Source organism: Berghia stephanieae, chromosome 9, assembly GCF_034508935.2.
Source record: "Berghia stephanieae isolate SIO BIC M18660-M18661 chromosome 9, UCSD_Bste_1.3, whole genome shotgun sequence".
NCBI lineage: Eukaryota > Metazoa > Mollusca > Gastropoda > Nudibranchia > Aeolidiidae > Berghia > Berghia stephanieae.
The window spans coordinates 22072574-22090073 of record NC_088368.1 but is presented as its reverse complement, the minus strand read 5'-3'; the positions used below and the strand labels follow the sequence as shown (position 1 = coordinate 22090073).

Below are 17500 nucleotides of genomic sequence, written 5' to 3'. Positions count from 1 at the left end.
ATAAAGAGAGATAATGAGATAATTATACTACGGATATTGACTATGACAACTTATTTTGTGTATTGGATATTTAATACTCAATATTACTAAATAAACAAATAACTAATAATGTGAAATTGAATGTAAGCTTCAATTTGATTACAAAAACAGATCAAATGAACGTCTATAGATAGAATGCGCTTGGCCAAGGAGTTCACAACATTGCCATCCGGAAGTATAACGGACCAACACACAAACTCTGTGTAACCATGAACTTTTATAGTCTGGTTAATACAGTTTAGTGAGAACAACTCACAAACGCGGATGGCAAAAACAATAACAAAGGTCTGAGTGACGTCATCTGCATACTATCTATAGTGGTGTTTCATTCATCCTGTTTTGTTGATAAAGGGGAAACCGAAACGTTCATTTGATCTGTTTTTGTAATTAAATTGAAGTTTACATTCAATTTCACATTATTATTTATTTCTTCGAGCTTCGAGCAGCAACATTTACATTAAACAAACAAAGAATTTTGTTTATATAATTTTGAATAATTGTATCTATATATGAATGTTATACGGAGTTTTTAAAGGTTTTTAGAAACAATGAACTCTTAGACGATACGATACATCATTGGTTATAATGTTAATTTGTTATTGTTTTATCAGCTGGAGATGGTGGGTATGAACATAATTCACTACCTTCTGGTGTAAAAAACAAACAAACAAACAAAACCAAATAACGACAACCAATCCTGTTGAAGACAATATATATAGATAGTATGCGTTTGGCTAAGAAGCTCATAGCATTGCCATCCGGAAGTATAACGGATCAACACACAAAACTGTGTGTATCCATGAACTTTTATAGTCTGGTTAATACAGTTTAGTGAGAATCACTCACAAATGCGGATGGCAAAATACAATAACAAAGGCTTTAGTGGCGTCACCTTCATTCTATCTATACATATAGATAGTATCCGTTTGGCCAAGAAGCTCATAACATTGCCATCCGGAAGTATAGTCTGGTTAATGCAGTTTTGTGAGAATTACTCATAAACGCGGATGGCAAAAAAAAACAATAACAAAGAGCTGAGTGAAGTCATCTTCGAACTATCAAAAAAGGATATTGTAAGGGTGTTTGTACAGAACAGATAAATGGATAAATAGATAGGAATATATAGAAAATAGGAGGGCGGCTAACGGGCGATCAGTACTATATTATCTAATAATAAAACAAATAAATTTGTTTTGTTATGGACTTTGACGGAATTAGTGAAACACTTTAAAGTGCAGTGACCAATTTTAAAACACGGGAAAGCTCTTTAACGTTGTTTTTTTTTTTTAAATCCTCAAAATGATTAATTTATTAATTATTCTTTATATTTATTCATGCCTACATCCATCTCGTAGTATTTACTAATCAACACTCTATCTCATTATTTATTTCATCCATTAATTATTTTGTTTGTTTATTTATTTATCTGACATATCAATCAATTAATCTGTTGTATAATTGATCAATTTATTTTACCCTGGTGCAACGACAGAAAGTAGCGAAGCCACCAAATCATGGATTTATTTATTTATTCATGTATTTATTTATCTATTTTTTCATTAGTTTATTTACTTATATATTCATTAATTTTTTAAAAATTCTATCTATTTATTATTTATTTATTTATTTATTTATTTATTCATTTATTTATTAAATCATTTATCTAAATATTTACTTATTTATCTTATTATTTTATCAGTTAGTTAAATATAGTATGCACTTGGCTAAGAAGCTCACAACATTGTCATCCGTAAGTATAACGGACCAACACACAAAACTGTGTGTAACCTTGAACGTTTTTAGTCTGGATAATACAGTTTAGTAAGAATTACTCTATGTGCGGCTATGTGGTCTAGTGGTATGACACTCGCGTCATGTCTCGTCCTACATGTTATGTGTTGCTGTTGGCCAGGGACCCCTTGTAAAGCGCTTTGAGCACGTTTAGTGGATATTGCGCTATATAAAAGCTCACGTTTTTTTTGTTGTTTTTTTTTTTCTTAAATTTTTTATTTTACTCATAAACGCGGATGGCAAAAAAAAATAACAATAACAAAGACCCGAGTGACGTCAACGTCATTCGATCTCTATAATAATACCATTTATATCTCCTCAACCAGCCACAATGACAGCCAAAGACCAGGACACCAAGTCACTGCCTACGGCATCTGACGGTTGGACAGATTTCGACTTCCAGGGAGTCTTCAGAGAACTCCATGACCCCAAAACGAGGCCGGCAGTATCTAAAGCACAAGAGTTGATGGGCAAGGGGGAATGGGGAGAGGCGCAGAAGATTTTGGAGGGAAACGGAGAACGATGTTAGTGTTTGTCTCGTTGTTGTTGGTTTTGTCTTGATGTCAATGTTTTTGGGTTTGTTTGCATAGATGACACAGGAATGGACATCACCAGGGAGCTGCGTACGTTTATGGAGGACAGGACAGAATGGCGAAGACTTGTGGCTCATGTTGGGCGCCCCAAGGGGCGGCCTAAGTAAGTTACATAGCTTTTTTTGTTTGTTTGTTTTGTTTGTTTGTTCGCTAGGTCATTAGTTATGGGCCGACGTGCTCATATTTTCAGGTAAGATAACCGAACGTGATTGTGGGCTTGTTTTAACATTGTTGTAATGGACAATATTTTGCGTAGGTTTAAGAGCATAATTTCCATTACAACAATGAACCCATGACAATTTGGCTTATCAGACCTACAAATAAGTAGGTACACGTCGGTATGGAATCATTGTTGTCATTGAAAATTACTCGCAAAATAAACTCCATTACAACAGTGTTAAACCAAACCCCAAAAATGTGTTTGGTTTTCAGACCTACACATGTGTGCACCTAGATTTACGAGGACATTTTCTTTGTATAGCTATTCCTTTTTTTTTAAAAAAAATTCTTTTTGTGTGTGTGTGTGGGGGGGGGGGGGGGCTTTTTTGTGTTTTATTCTTTTCCTGTTTTCTCACTAGTGGGGCACGTCAAACCATCGATCATCTGCAATGCCCAATAACAAAATTGGAAAGGGGGTACGAAACAATCTTTGAAGCCGGAGATGACCTGACATCATGGATCGACAAACGTAATTTGGAGGTGTAGCCATACGCTACTACTACTATTGTTCTTCTGTCATACTTTACGAACCGAAAAAGGATCGACCACTTCACTGTTGATTCCCACTTCGTATGTTTTTGGTATTTACTTATTTAGCCTCTTTACTACTATGTGGTCAAGTGGTATGACACTCGCTTTCGGATCGGAAGGTCCTGGGTTCGAGCCTCGCGCTCGGCGCATAGTTGAGTCCTTGGAGAAGGCTCTTTACTCACATTCTCTCACCGTACTCAGGTGTAAAACGAGTATCGGGCCGTTAACAGCGTTGTTTTTGTCCCAAAAAAATTGTAATATCGCCTGACAGGCGTCACGTCCCGTTCTAAATGTTACGTGTTGCTGTTGGCCAGGGACCCCCTGTAAAGCGCTTTGAGCACGTTTCGTGGATATTGCGCTATAAATAGTATGCAATTGTCTTGGAAGCTCATAACATTGCCATCCGGAAGTAAAACGGACTAACACACAAAACTATGTGTAACCATGAACTTTTATAGTCTGGATTATACAGTTAAGTGAGCGTTACTCATAAATGCAGATGGCACAAAACAATAACAAAGACCTGAATGACGTCATCTTCGTTCTATCTATATAAAAGCTCAAGTTTGTTTTTTTTTACTCTGGAGCACATGCCATATCATACGAATCCCCTCCATCTTCTCAGCTTCTCTCTATGTTAAGCCTTCAGTTTTTAGACCCTCCATTAATGCCCTCTTCCTATGTCACACCCTCTTTTCCTCGTTCCCTGCAGATTCCATGTAAGAACCTGCCTGGTAATATTATTCGTTTCAGGCCTTCTCAGGATGTGGCCCAGCCATTTCCATCTCCTCCTCTTAATTGGATTCAATAGTCTGATGTACAGCTGGGGCGACCATCCCCAACCCAGCGCGTCCACAGGTGGCGGATCGTGGAACGGCCTACAGATCCTGATCTATAGGTTAGCTGTAAAGCCGCGGACCAACTGGCGATAGTCGTGGAGAGTGAGGTTGGGTAGTCTGGCAGCACAGCTACACATACAAAATGCCTCATATACTCTATGAAGGGACTATCAAGGTGAATGGGAGGCGCCTTAAAACCTGCCAAATGCTCCCACTGCCTTGTGGGTTATGACCGGGAGGTCAAAAGGCTATGGAGTAAACCAGATAAAAATCCGTCAGAAGCCAACGGGAAACCACTGACGTATCATCCCAAGATCGTCATGATGTCCGTCCAAGCGAATCTAGTCAACGACGTCAATGGATGTTTTTCGAGCAACTCGATTACAGCCTCGTCCGGTAGAGATAGTCATGCAGGTGAACAGGTGACTCTCGACCGTCATCCAGCTACTGTGCACCACCAAACATTACGAACAGCAACATGGAATGTAAGAAGTCTGTACCAGAAAGGAAAATTAGCAAATGTAGTTATGGAAATGAAGAGATTGAATATCAATGTTTTAGGATTATCAGAAGTTAGATGGAAAGGAGCAGGAGAACTTAATTATGATGACTGTAAAATTATATACTCAGGAGGAGGAGAACACCAAAGGGGAGTTGGAATTATACTAGATAATAAAACGGCGCGAGCAGTCAAAGGATTCTGGCCCATATCAGACAGAGTAATGGCAATCAAACTACAAGCAAAACCTTTTGATTTTGATATTTTACAAATATACGCCCCAACCACCAGTCACGATGATGAAGAAGTGGAAAATTTCTATCAACAAATAGATAAAGCAATGCATCAGTTTAAGTCTTCAGACATAAAACTCATCATGGGCGATTTTAATGCCAAGGTGGGCCGAGAAAGAATAGAAGATATTGTAGGCCCACATGGTCTGGGAGACAAAAATGACAGAGGTGATCGTCTTATTCAATGGTGCCGTCAACATGATCTGACAATCACAAATACTTGGTCAACAAACCACAATAGAAGGAAGTGGACATGGAAAAGTCCTGGAGATGGAGTGAGAAACCAAATAGATTACATACTCATCAGCAAACGTTTCCGAAACTCGGTTTTGTATGCCAAATTTATGCCGGGGGCTGACTGTAACAGCGATCATATACCTGTGCTATGCCCCATACAAATTGAAAATCTGCAAAAGAGCAAAGGCTAAACCTAAATACCAACTAGACATTCTCCGGGAGGAACAGAAGATACAAGAAAAATTTGAACTATCAGTAAGAAACAAGTTTGAAGTGCTTGGAGAACTAACAGATATAGAAGAGAAATATGAGCAGTTTAAAGACAGTGTTGCTGCATCATTAGAAGAAAATGTTCCAACCACACTTAAGTTGCAGAAGAAGAAATGGATTACTCCAGAGATATTAGAACTAATGAATGAGAGAAGAAAGGCCAAAAATCAGGAAGAAAAATACAAGACTCTGAACAGGCAGATAAAAAGAAAATGCAACGAAGCTAAAGAAGACTGGATAAATGAACAATGTCACTATATAATGTCCTGCAAAGAAAAAAAATGGCAAATTCTTCCATCAGAAAATCAAAGAAGTGACAAACAAAACTAAATCAGGTGCTAAAAGTGGATGCATCAAAGACAAGCGTGGAAACACCATCATGGACAAAGACTGCATTCTAAACAGATGGTCAGAATATATTGAAGAACTTTTTTTTGATAATCGAGGAGAAATGCCTATGATAAAAGAACTGGAAGGGCCTTCTATAATGAAAGATGAAGTTAGGAACGTCATGAAAAGCATGAAAAATGGAAAAGCTGCAGGACCTGATGCCATAACAATTGAAGCCTTGACTGGCCTGGGTGAATGGGGGATTGAATTCATCACAAACCTTCTAAATCAAGTGTATGACACAGGAAAAATGCCAACTGATATGAAACGATCCATTTTTATAGCACTACCAAAAAAGCCAGGGGCAGTTGATTGTGAACAACACAGAACTATTAGCCTAATGAGCCACCTCACAAAAATTCTTTTGAAGATAATTTTACTAAGAATAAGAAATAAAATACGACCTGAAATTGGGGAGATGCAATTTGGTTTTGTTGAGGACAAGGGTACCAGAAATGGAATATTCACATTATCAATGCTGATGGAAAGATGTATTGAAGTAAATAAAGATCTGTATATGTGTTTCATCGACTATTCAAAAGCCTTTGATAAAGTACAACACGAAAAACTATTCAAAATTCTATCATCCTTGGACATTGATGGTAAAGATTTAAGAATATTACGGAATTTGTACTGGGAACAAGAAGCAGCAATGCGTGTTGACAACGAACTAAGCAGTTTTACACCTATTAGAAGAGGAGTTAGGCAGGGGTGTGTTTTGTCTCCAGATTTATTCAACCTCTATAGTGAAATGATAATAAGAGATATCAAACATAAGAAGGGGGTGTGTATTGGAGGAAAGAATGTAACAAATCTGAGGTATGCAGATGATACGGTTCTACTGGCAGAATCTGAACATGAACTACAAGAATTACTGGATGTTGTAGTCAGGAGTAGTGAAAATATGGGACTGGAACTGAATATATCTAAAACAGAATGTATGACGGTATCTAAAAATAATAACCCACCAGCCTGTGTAATAACAAGCAGAGGACAAACAATACAACAAGTTGAATGTTTCAAATATTTAGGCTTCAATGTAACATCCAATGGAAAATCAGATTGTGAAATAAAGAAAAGAATAGGTATGGCGAAGAATGCATTCAACCAGCTGCATACAATTATGAAAAACAGGAATATTAGCATGAAAACAAAAATCAAAGTCCTGGATTGCTATGTACTGTCTGTGCTGCTATATGGTTGTGAGAGCTGGACCATAAACAAGACCATGGTTAAAAGACTGGAGGCAGTGGAAATGTGGTTTTACAGAAGAATGATGAGGGTGTCATGGATGGAAAGGAAAAGAAATGAAGAAATTTTAGAAATGGCAAACAGAAAAAGATCACTGATAACAAAAATCATCAAACGCCAAATGGAATTTTTAGGACACATTATCCGCCACCCTGGTTTGGAAATACTCGCCTTGACTGGAAAGATGAATGGAAAAAGAATAAGAGGAAGACAAAGAATAACGTATTTGAAAGGGATAAGAATTTGGACAGATGAAGCTGAGAAAGGTGGCGCTGCTTTAATAGAATTGGCAAGAGATAGATCAGCTTGGCGGAAGATGACCTCCGACGTCTGCTTCAGATATGGAACTACATGAGATGAGTCTGATGTCATGTCGTCCAGCAACGGCGGCCATCGTGGTTCTAAACAAAGAAAATCTGTACTTTTTTATTCTTTATGATGGCTAGAACTTTTCATATGTCTTGTGATCAGAATGTGTAAAAGTCAAAACATGATCAGGTTTATAATGGGTTTGTTTTTTTTTTTACCTCTGGATACGCTTTTATGCTCGTCGGAGAAATACTTCATACGGGCGTCCGCCATTGTTCCGATAGTTTAGAGCCAATTACTAAGTTACCATACGTCATTACGAGGGAAGTGACGTTACGACTGCTGAAGCGTATTTCTGCCTCTATTTCTTCTTGGCCTGTCATTTCCCATAGATTTGCATTCCTAAATGTTGTCATGGCATTTAATTTGTAGTATTCTTTTCTCATACATTTTATGACGTGTGTTCTTTATGGTGTTCCCATTAATTATCCCATCTTCCCTAGATGAAGCTGCTTGCCTTCGTTCACTCTTCAGTTTCTTCTGATCCCTACAAGTTTTCACCAAATAAATATGTAAACAGTTAATAATAGATGTTGCACAATATGAACATTAATTTATAAACATTCCGTTAAAGAGAAAAAAACAAAACAATTTTTACATTACATTCACCTGCTTCTATAACCCTGTTGGAACATACTAAAACGAGATGAAATAATTGATTTATTTAAATCAATTATTTTTTAAAAATAACTTGAGCTTAAATTTTGCGCTTTATCCACGAATTATTGCATTCAAATCGCATTTCAAGAGGACCCAAGCCGACAGCAACACTAAACATGTAAGACAACGCTGCTACTGTCCTGTTGCTCGTTTTACACCTGAGAATATTATGAGAGAATGTTGGTGGAGATCCTTCTTCATGGCTCAACTTTTTGCCGTCCACAGCCGGATTCGAACAAGGGACCTACAGGCCAGAAGTCGAGTGTTATACGACAATACTGTGAAGCATTCATTTATTCAATCATTTATTTATTCATTCATCATTCATCTATCCATCCATTCATTCATTTATTTATCATTCATTGTACATTCATTCATTCATCTATGTAATCATTCATTTATTAATTCAGTCGTCCACTCATCCATTGATTCATGTATTCATTCCTACATTTATCCACTCATTTATTTAGCCATCCATTCATTCAATCATATTCATTTATTGATTCATTCATTTTTTCATCTTCCATTCATTTACATTCAGTAATTCACTCATTCATTCTTCCATTCATTCATATATTAATAAAATTATTCTTCATTCATTCAGTCATCCATTCATTCACATGTTTATTCATTCATTCATTTATTCATTCATCCATCTATCCATCAATTTATTCTTTCTCATTAATCCATCCATCTACCAATTCATTCATTCATTCATCTATTCATTAATTTATTAATTCATTCATTCCACTCATTCATCCATTCATTTGTTTATTCATTCATTCATTCATTCATTCATTCATTCATTCATTCATTCATCAATTCATTCATTCATTCATTCATTCATTCATTCATTCATCAATTCATTCATTCATTCATTTATCTATCTATTAATTAATTAATTCATTCATTCATTCATTCATTCATCCATTCATTTGTTTACTCATTCATTCATTCATTCATTCATTCATTCATTCATTCAGTCATCAATTCATTCATTCATTCATTCATTTATTTATCTATTAATTAATTAATTAATTCATTCATTCATTCATTCATTCATTCATTCATTCATTCATTCATCAATTCATTCATTCATTCATTCATTCATTCATCAATTCATTCATTCATTCATTTATCTATCTATTAATTAATTAATTAATTAAGTAATTCATTCATTCATTCATTCATTTTTCCATTGACCAACCACAGGCGGCAGCTCGGGGTTCCACAGACCCCCATGACATCAGGAACATCGGCGTTGTGATCAGAGAGGCCAAACGATTCCAGACTCAGGATATCCCGGCGGGCACCAAACCAGTCAAGCAAATCCAATGGGACAAGGTGCTCAACAGGCAGGTCAGTGATGGCAGTGTTTGGTGTTGTTGGTGTGGTTGTTGTTGTTGTTGTTGTTGTTGTTATTGTTGTTGTTGTTGTTGTTTTTAATACTGCTATTGTTGTTGTGGTCGTTATTGCTGCTGCCGCTGTTGTTGTTGTTGTTGTTTGTTTTACTTTTCTTTTTTTGCTGTTGCTGTCTGAATCATCATCATCATCATCATCATCATCATCATCATCATCATCATCATCATCATCATCATCATTATCATTATCATCATCACCATCATCATTATCACCACCACCACTACCACAATCATTACCATCATCAGTACTACCACAATATGCTTCAACAGCCATGGCGTCACTTATCTCGTAACGACGCATGGTAACTTAGTAACTATCGGAACAATGGCGGACGCCCTTATGAAATATTTCTCCGACGAACATAAAAGTGTATCCAGAGGAGAAAAACATTATAAATCTGATCATGTTCTGACTTTTATACATTCTAATCACATATGAAAAGTTCTAGCCAGCATGAAGAATAAAAAGTACCCATTTTCTTTGTTTAGAACCAGACTGCTCGCAGTTCCTGGGCGACGTGACATCAGACTAGTGAATCCAATTGCCGTCATTATCATCGCCACCGTCCCCCCCCCCCCCAATTGATCATTACGATCACAATTGTCATTTCACCATCATCATCATCATCATCATCATCATCACCATCATCATCATCATCATCATCATCATCATCATCATCATCACTACCGCCGCCGCCACCACCACCACCAAATTTGTCCTGTTCAATGTCCCTTTCCACCAGGCCGTAAAGCACATTGAGGCAATCACCGAGATTCCCCAGAGTGTCTTCATCATCCGGCACGAAACGCCCCACGGAACTCACTTCCTTGCCGGTCGGAGAGTTTTGTCACACCAGTACCGATCTTCAAGAATCAGAGAGCTCCACTGTTCCTTGGTAACAGCATCCATGTTGCTAGGGCCTCTTTCAGATCAGCGGCTTAGCGAGGACGGCATTGTGATATATTATAAGTAAGTGAACATCGACATGTCTAGTAGTAGCCGCCCTGATTCCCGGTTTACTCATGTGATCAAACATCTCAACACTGTTTCATGTCTGAGTGAATTTTAAGCTTAATTACTTATAAGATCTGAGTTTGAATTAGGTAAAACTTTGTTGAGAAGAGTGAATTTTGTTTCTTAACCCTTTCCTTACCAACCATAGAAAAATCCTCACATTCGTTACGATTCAACCAACAAATTTCTCATTCTGATTTCTTTTCTACATCACATCATTTAAAGAGAATATTTTGTTATAGCTATAAAAACTTGACACTGTGTTGAAGAGAGTATTTTGCAGAAGAATATTATATATAGAATATGCTTTTTGCTTTTCTGTTTGAATAAATAAATCTATTTTTATTTAGGGTGGGTGTAAAATTTTGGATAAAATTCTGAAAATGTACGGTAAGGAGAGAGTTAAACAGAAAAAAAATAATAATCTGAATTCTTATAATTTTGGCTCAGAATATATTATTCTCTTCGGGGGTGTAGATAGCTCAGTTGGTAAGACGCTCGCTTCATTATTAAGGGACCGAGATCCATCCTGGGTGTAATCGAGATATCCTCCGTCCATCCGGCAGTGATTGAGTAGTTGAGTTGTTGCGGAAAGTAGTTTGCGATAGACAAGCGTCCTATCGAAAGGGTAGCAATCAATTGCTATTGTCCCTTTCACTCTATAGAAACCGGGATTAATTCCAGCTCCATGGGCATTGTGGCTCTGAAGGACGACTTTGTGTGTTGTTGTTTATAATTTTATAATTTACTATTTACTATCATTTTCTTAGTTATCTACATAATTGCTGATATATAAATTTACTTATCTATAGGGAATGAGATTAGCGGAAGAGTAGCGTCCCTTGATTGGACGTCACCTTACAGAGAGAACGTCAAAATGGTTTTGCGCATGCGTCTCTCTCGTCCTCGCTTTCGGTGAAGTGTCTCATGCCGCTTTCGCCGGAAGAGAGGACGAGAGACATGCGCACAACCAACATGACGTTCTCTCTCTAATAACTTCTCCGCCAGTGACGTCCAACCAAGGGACGCTACTCTTCCGCTTATCTCATTCCCTATTTATAAATTTCGTCCCACATTATACATTTCATCTCCAGACCTTTGACGAATGAAGAGAAGTTGGCTGTGATGGCCGGGGTGCTCACGGAAGACTTTAAACAAAACGAGCTGGTATTTCCGTTTCCTGTTCTTCGAGACGGTTCCTTCAAGGAATTGGACTGTCCGCCCGGCGGTTGGGAAATAGACGAGCCTTTGGCTGAACAGCTGGGACATGGCGAGGTGAGTCAAATATGATAATAATAATAATAATATAATAATAAATAATAATAATATAATAATAATAATAATAATAATAATAATAATGAATAATGATAATAATAATAATAATAATAATAATAATAACAATAATAATAATAATAATAATAATAATAATAATAATAATAATAATAGTATAATAATAATAATAATAGTAATAATATAGTAATAATAATAATAATAATAATAATAATAATAATAATAATAATAATAATAATAATATATCTTTATTGTCCCCAAAAAAGTGGCAATTTGTCATTTGGTTACACATTTATAACAATACAGTATTGACATAGACACACTCACACAAGATGCACACTAGTAACATAGTAGTTGTCGTAAAAAAAAATAATTAAAAAACCAAAAAAACCGGCATCAACAACAACATCATCATCATCAGCATCGTCGTCGTCATCATCATCATCATCATCATCATCATCATCATCATCATCACCATCTTCATCATCATCATCATCATCATCATCATCATCATCATCATCACAACAACCGTCCTAATATTTTCGTTACAATCCTTCACTTTCACAATTTCCCTATAACGCCATCACCATCTTCATCATACTCCATATTATTATATTATTCCTGTAACAAGCTATGAGAGGGAAAGCCTGTGGTCCTCCTCACTCTCTCTCTCTCTCTCTCTCTCTCTCTCTCTCTCTCTATCTCTCTCTCTCTCAATCTCTCTCTCCCCCTCTCTCTCTCTCTCTCTCTCTCCCTCTCTCTCTCTCTCAATCTCTCTCTCTCCCTCTCTCTTTCAATCTCTCCCCCCCCTCTCTCAATCTCTCTCTCTCCTCCCCTCTCTCTCTCTCTCTCTCCTCCCCCCACCCTCTCTCTCTCTCTCAATCTCTCTCTCTCTCTCAATCTCTCTTCCCCCTCTCTCTCTCAATCTCTCTCTCCCTCTCTCTCTCTCTCTCTCTCTCAATCTCTCTCTCCCTCTCTCTTTCAATCTCTCTCCCCCCCTCTCTCTCTCAATCTCTCTCTCTCTCTCTCCTCCCCTCTCTCTCTCTCTCTCTCTCTCTCTCTCTCTCTCCTCTCTCTCCCCCCCCCCACCCTCTCTCTCTCTCTCTCTCTCTCTCTCTCTCTCTCTCCTATATGAGTAGATACAGTCAATCCTGAGACTAAAATGATTGAAAATGAAATTTAGAGGCTCCTTCTGTATGTGGGTATTCAATTCAATGTCAAGTCGGTAAACATGGCATTTGTGTCTATAGGGAATGAGATTAGCGGAAGAGTAGCGTCCCTTGATTGGAAGTCACGAGCGGAAAAGTTATTAGAAAGAGAACGTCATGTTGGTTGTGCGGCAGGAGACATTTAACCGAAAGCGAGGACGAGAGAGACGCATGCGCAAAACCATTTTGATGTTCTCTCTGTAAGGTGAAGTCCAATCAAGGGACGCTACTCTTCCGCTAATCTCATTCCCTAATATAGTGTGCATTTGGCTAAGAAGCTCACAACATTGCCATCCGGAAGTATAACGTACCAACACACAAAACTATGTGTAGCCTTGAACGTTTATAGTCTGGTTAATATAGTTTAATAAGAATTACTCATAAACGCGGATGGCAAAATACAATAACAAAGACCCGATTGACGTCAACTTCGTTCTATCTATTGATTATATGTGTTTAAATAAAATACACACCATTTCTTACGGCTATATTAATCGTACAAATACACAAAAGTAGAAAGTCTGAGATAATTTAATGAGAAGAAATCACATCTGAATATATTTTAGAAAGCAGCGAAGACCCGTGCCATATTTCTATTGTATTAACCAGACTATAAACGTTTAAGGTTACACATAGTTTTGTGTGTTGGTCCGTTATACTTCCGGATAGCAATGTTGTGAGTTTCTTAGTCAAGCGCATACTATCTATAGTCTGGTTAACACAGTTCAGTGAGAATTGCTCATAAACGCGAATGGCAAAAAGCAATAACAAAGACCTGAGTGACGTTAGCTTCATTCTATCTTTTCCTGTCCGTGTGGATCAGACTCTATGCATGCTGTAGACTTTTGAAAGCCGTTCCCATTGATGCTATGCGTTAAGTTTAAAAAACTCATAACATCCGCCAGCCGGATAAAGCCTACAAACACACAAAACTATGTGTAGCCTTGAACATTTATAGTCTGTCTGATTGATAGAATTTAGAGAGAACCTCATAAAAATGGCTGGCCAAAAAAAACAAAAAACAAAGCTGAGTATTGTTAATTTCGTTCTTTCTAAGATAGTATGCGCTTGGCTCAGAAGCTCATAACATTGCCATTCGGAAGTATAACGGACCAACACACAAAACTGTGTGTATCCACGAACGTTTATAGTCAGGTTAATACAGTTCAGTGAGCATTACTCATAAATGCGGATGGCAAAAAACAATAACAAAGACCAGAGTGGCGTCACCTTCGTTCTTTCTATCGACTTCAGGTATTATTTAATTTGATATTTCTCGTCTCCTATACCAGGTCATTATACGTCAGTACTCGATCACATTTTTGTCAAGTCTCGGAAAAGATGACCTTATCCTCTACGACCCCGCCTGTTCTACTGGTCAGTTCTTGTCCACGATGCGCCAGGCTTGTCCCAAGGCAAAACTGATAGGGCAAGACCTAAGTCCTCACATGGTCCGCTATGCCGCGAAGAGACTCGATGAGTCATACTGTGGGGACGCTCTGTATCCGAAGGTGAGGAAAAATATGACTTTAGAATAGGTCGCAACAGTCATGACGTCACTTCCCTCGTAATGACGCTTAGTAACTTAGTAACTGGTTCTAAACTATCGGAACAATGGCGGACGCCCTTATGAAATATTTCTCCGTCGAGCACAAAAGTGTATCCAGAGGAGAAAAACATTATAAATAGGATCATGTTTTGACTTTTATTCATTCTGATCACATGACATAATATGAAAAGTTCTAGCCTGCATGAAGAATAAAAAGTACCGATTTTCTTTGTTTAGAACCACGCTGCTCGCATTTGCTGGGCGACGTGACATCAGACTATTGAATCCAATTAATTACACATCCCGATAGTTCAGTGGTAGAGCACATGCCGTTAGCCGTTATTGGATAGCTCAGTCTGTTATATAGATAGTATGCGCTTGGCTAAGAAGCTCAAAACATTGCCATCCGGAAGTATAACGGACCAACACACAAAACTGTGTGTATCCATGAACGTTTATAGTCAGGTTAATACAGTTCAGTGAGCATTACTCATAAACGCGGATGGCAAAAAACAATAACAAAGACCTGAGTGACGTCATCTTCGAACTATCTTTATGACAGAGAGTATTCTGCAATAGACTAAAGCAGAGCTGCTTACTTGAAGTTTTAAAAACTCGTAGTTTCCAAGGAAAAGAAAAGAAAAATCACTATTAATAGATTTACAACTCAATAGGGAATGAGATTAGTGGAAGAGTAGCGTCCCTTGATTGGATGTCATCGGCGGAAAAGTTATTAGAGAAAGCACGCCATGTTGGTATTACGCATGCGTCTCTCGTCCTCGCTTCCGGTGAAAGCGGCTTGAGACACTTCACCGAAAGCGAGGACGAGAGAGACGCATGCGCAAAACCAAATTGACGTTCTCTCTGTAAGGTGACGTCTAATCAATGGACGCTACTCTTCCGCTAATCTCATTCCCTATAATTTGCCATCACCATGACCCACAAATGCACCAAAGTCCTGAATGTAGGATCTAAGGAACTAAATTTTCCTTTTCAAGAAGATTTATTGAGTCAGAGTGAGGCAAATGCAGCTCTGTAGCTATAATTAAAAATTCGTATTTCTACGGATTTTTCGTAGTACTAGGCAGGTCTGGACTAACGTCCTACCCAAAGGATGGCAAGCATATTGTAGGGCGATAGAAATGATGTATCTGAAGCAATGCTTTTTAGGGCTAGTCTATGAGGGTTTGGGTGTTATACAACCACCCACTCACTGCCCTATGATCAAGATTTCTCTTTAATAATAACAACGATAATAATTAATATAGTGTGGCTATGTGGTCTCTTGGTATGACAACAAATGGCAACAAATGGCAACAAATATGTAGGGAGGCCACCAACATCAATAGTTACTACCCTGATTCAGCTCTCTCTACATATCAGCCCTGAAGAACTAAGAAATACTGCATTGCCCTCCGTACTTAAGTCACAAGATCTTGACAGCCTGAAAACTCTGGCCCAGAACCGTGACTAATGGAAACAATAAACAACATGGATGGAGAGAGCCGCTATACTTATCGACCATGACTGAACCACACAATTCTCAGAAAGCGTCATTCGGACTGCGAGGCTTACTTCTACTACTACTGTCCTATAATCAACATTTCTCTTTAATAATAATAACGATAACATTATAGTGTGGCTATGTGGTCTTGTGGTATGACACTCGCTTTGGGATCGGAAGGTCCTGAGTTCGAGCCTCGCTCGGCACATAGTTGAGTCCTTGGAGACGTCTCTTTACTCACATTCTCTCACCGTACTCAAGTGTAAAATGAGTACCTAGCCGTTAAAAGAGTTGGAGCTGTCAGAAAGAAAATGTATTATCGCCTCACAGGCGTCATGTCTCGTTTTACATGTTACGTGTTGCTTTTGGTCAGGGACTCCTTGTAAAGCGCTTTGAGCACATTTAATAGATATTGCTCTATATAAAAGCTAAATTTTATAATGATATTATAGATTCCTAAAGGTTTTTAATTCGTACAATAAGAAAAAGACAAATGCAATTTTTAGGGCACCTAAATCGACATAAATGTATTGAACATCTTGCTCTCACAGGAAAGATAGAAGGTAAAAATAGTAAAGTTAGACCAAGAAAAACATATTTGAATAGTTTGAACAGCTGGGTGACAAAGAAAGAGAAGAGTAATATTAATTTTCTGAGGTTATCTGATCAGAGAGATGAATGGCGTACCATGATCACCGATGTCTGGCACAGACTTGGTACTTGAAGAAGAAGAAGAATTAGATTCATTGCTTTCGTGCAAATCTCAATGACTAAGTTACGAAGGCTTGTGCATGTGTCACAGTCCTGATTCCCAGATCAACGCTCTGTAAAGAAGACTTATTATTTTGTTAGTCATTACAATTGATAAAATTCTTATACCCGAAGTTCATCTAAGTTCCTGTGTCGTTAAATGAAAAAATAACAATTGGTTTTGACAGGACCCCGACATAATACCGTTTTGAGACAATTGGTCACATTTTAAATAGAAATGAGTGCCACAGTAGTCATTAAGCCCATAGAGTTTATCCCGGTCTCTATAGCTTAAAACGGACAATAGCAATTGCTTGCTACCCTTTGGATAAGGCGCTTGTCTACCGCAAAGTACTTTCTCCCCCGGATCTAACAGATCCAGCTACCCAATCACTGTTGGGTGGATAGGAGGGTCAAAAAAAAAAATTATCTCGTCTGCACCGGGATCGATCTCGGTCCTTTTGATTGTGAAGCGAGTGCTCTACCAGCTGAGCTATCGGGACCCCCAAATGACTGCCATATCTGAATGCAATGATTTTCAAGATGCAACATTTCAAGTTATGTATTACTTTTTATCAAAGGCAAGCATTCAGTTTTGACGCTATTTATTTGTGCGGCTATCATGGTCTAGGGATTGAGTCCCGCTCTGACCGGCGCATGAGTACTTGGAAAAGACTCTTTACTCACATTCTCTCACCGTACTCAGGTGTATAATTAGTACATGGCCGTTAACAGCGTTGTCTCTGTCCGAGAAAAAAAGGAATGTAATATTGTCTAACAGG

General features: G+C 38.0%; 1 protein-coding gene across 3 annotated transcripts in view; it reads left to right on the top strand.

Moving 5' to 3' along the window:
- LOC144979861 (isonocardicin synthase-like) overlaps positions 1-17500 on the top strand; it is a 26012-nt gene that overhangs the window by 6195 nt on the left and 2317 nt on the right. For all 3 annotated transcript variants that reach the window (XM_078927083.1, XM_078927084.1, XM_078927082.1), the window contains 6 exons: positions 2157-2526; positions 3002-3212; positions 9194-9340; positions 10146-10372; positions 11512-11692; positions 14208-14426. In XM_078927083.1, coding sequence (XP_078783209.1) covers positions 10311-10372; positions 11512-11692; positions 14208-14426 — 462 coding nt within the window. In that variant the 5' untranslated portion in view covers positions 2157-2526; positions 3002-3212; positions 9194-9340; positions 10146-10310. The remainder of the gene's footprint in view (positions 1-2156; positions 2527-3001; positions 3213-9193; positions 9341-10145; positions 10373-11511; positions 11693-14207; positions 14427-17500) is intronic.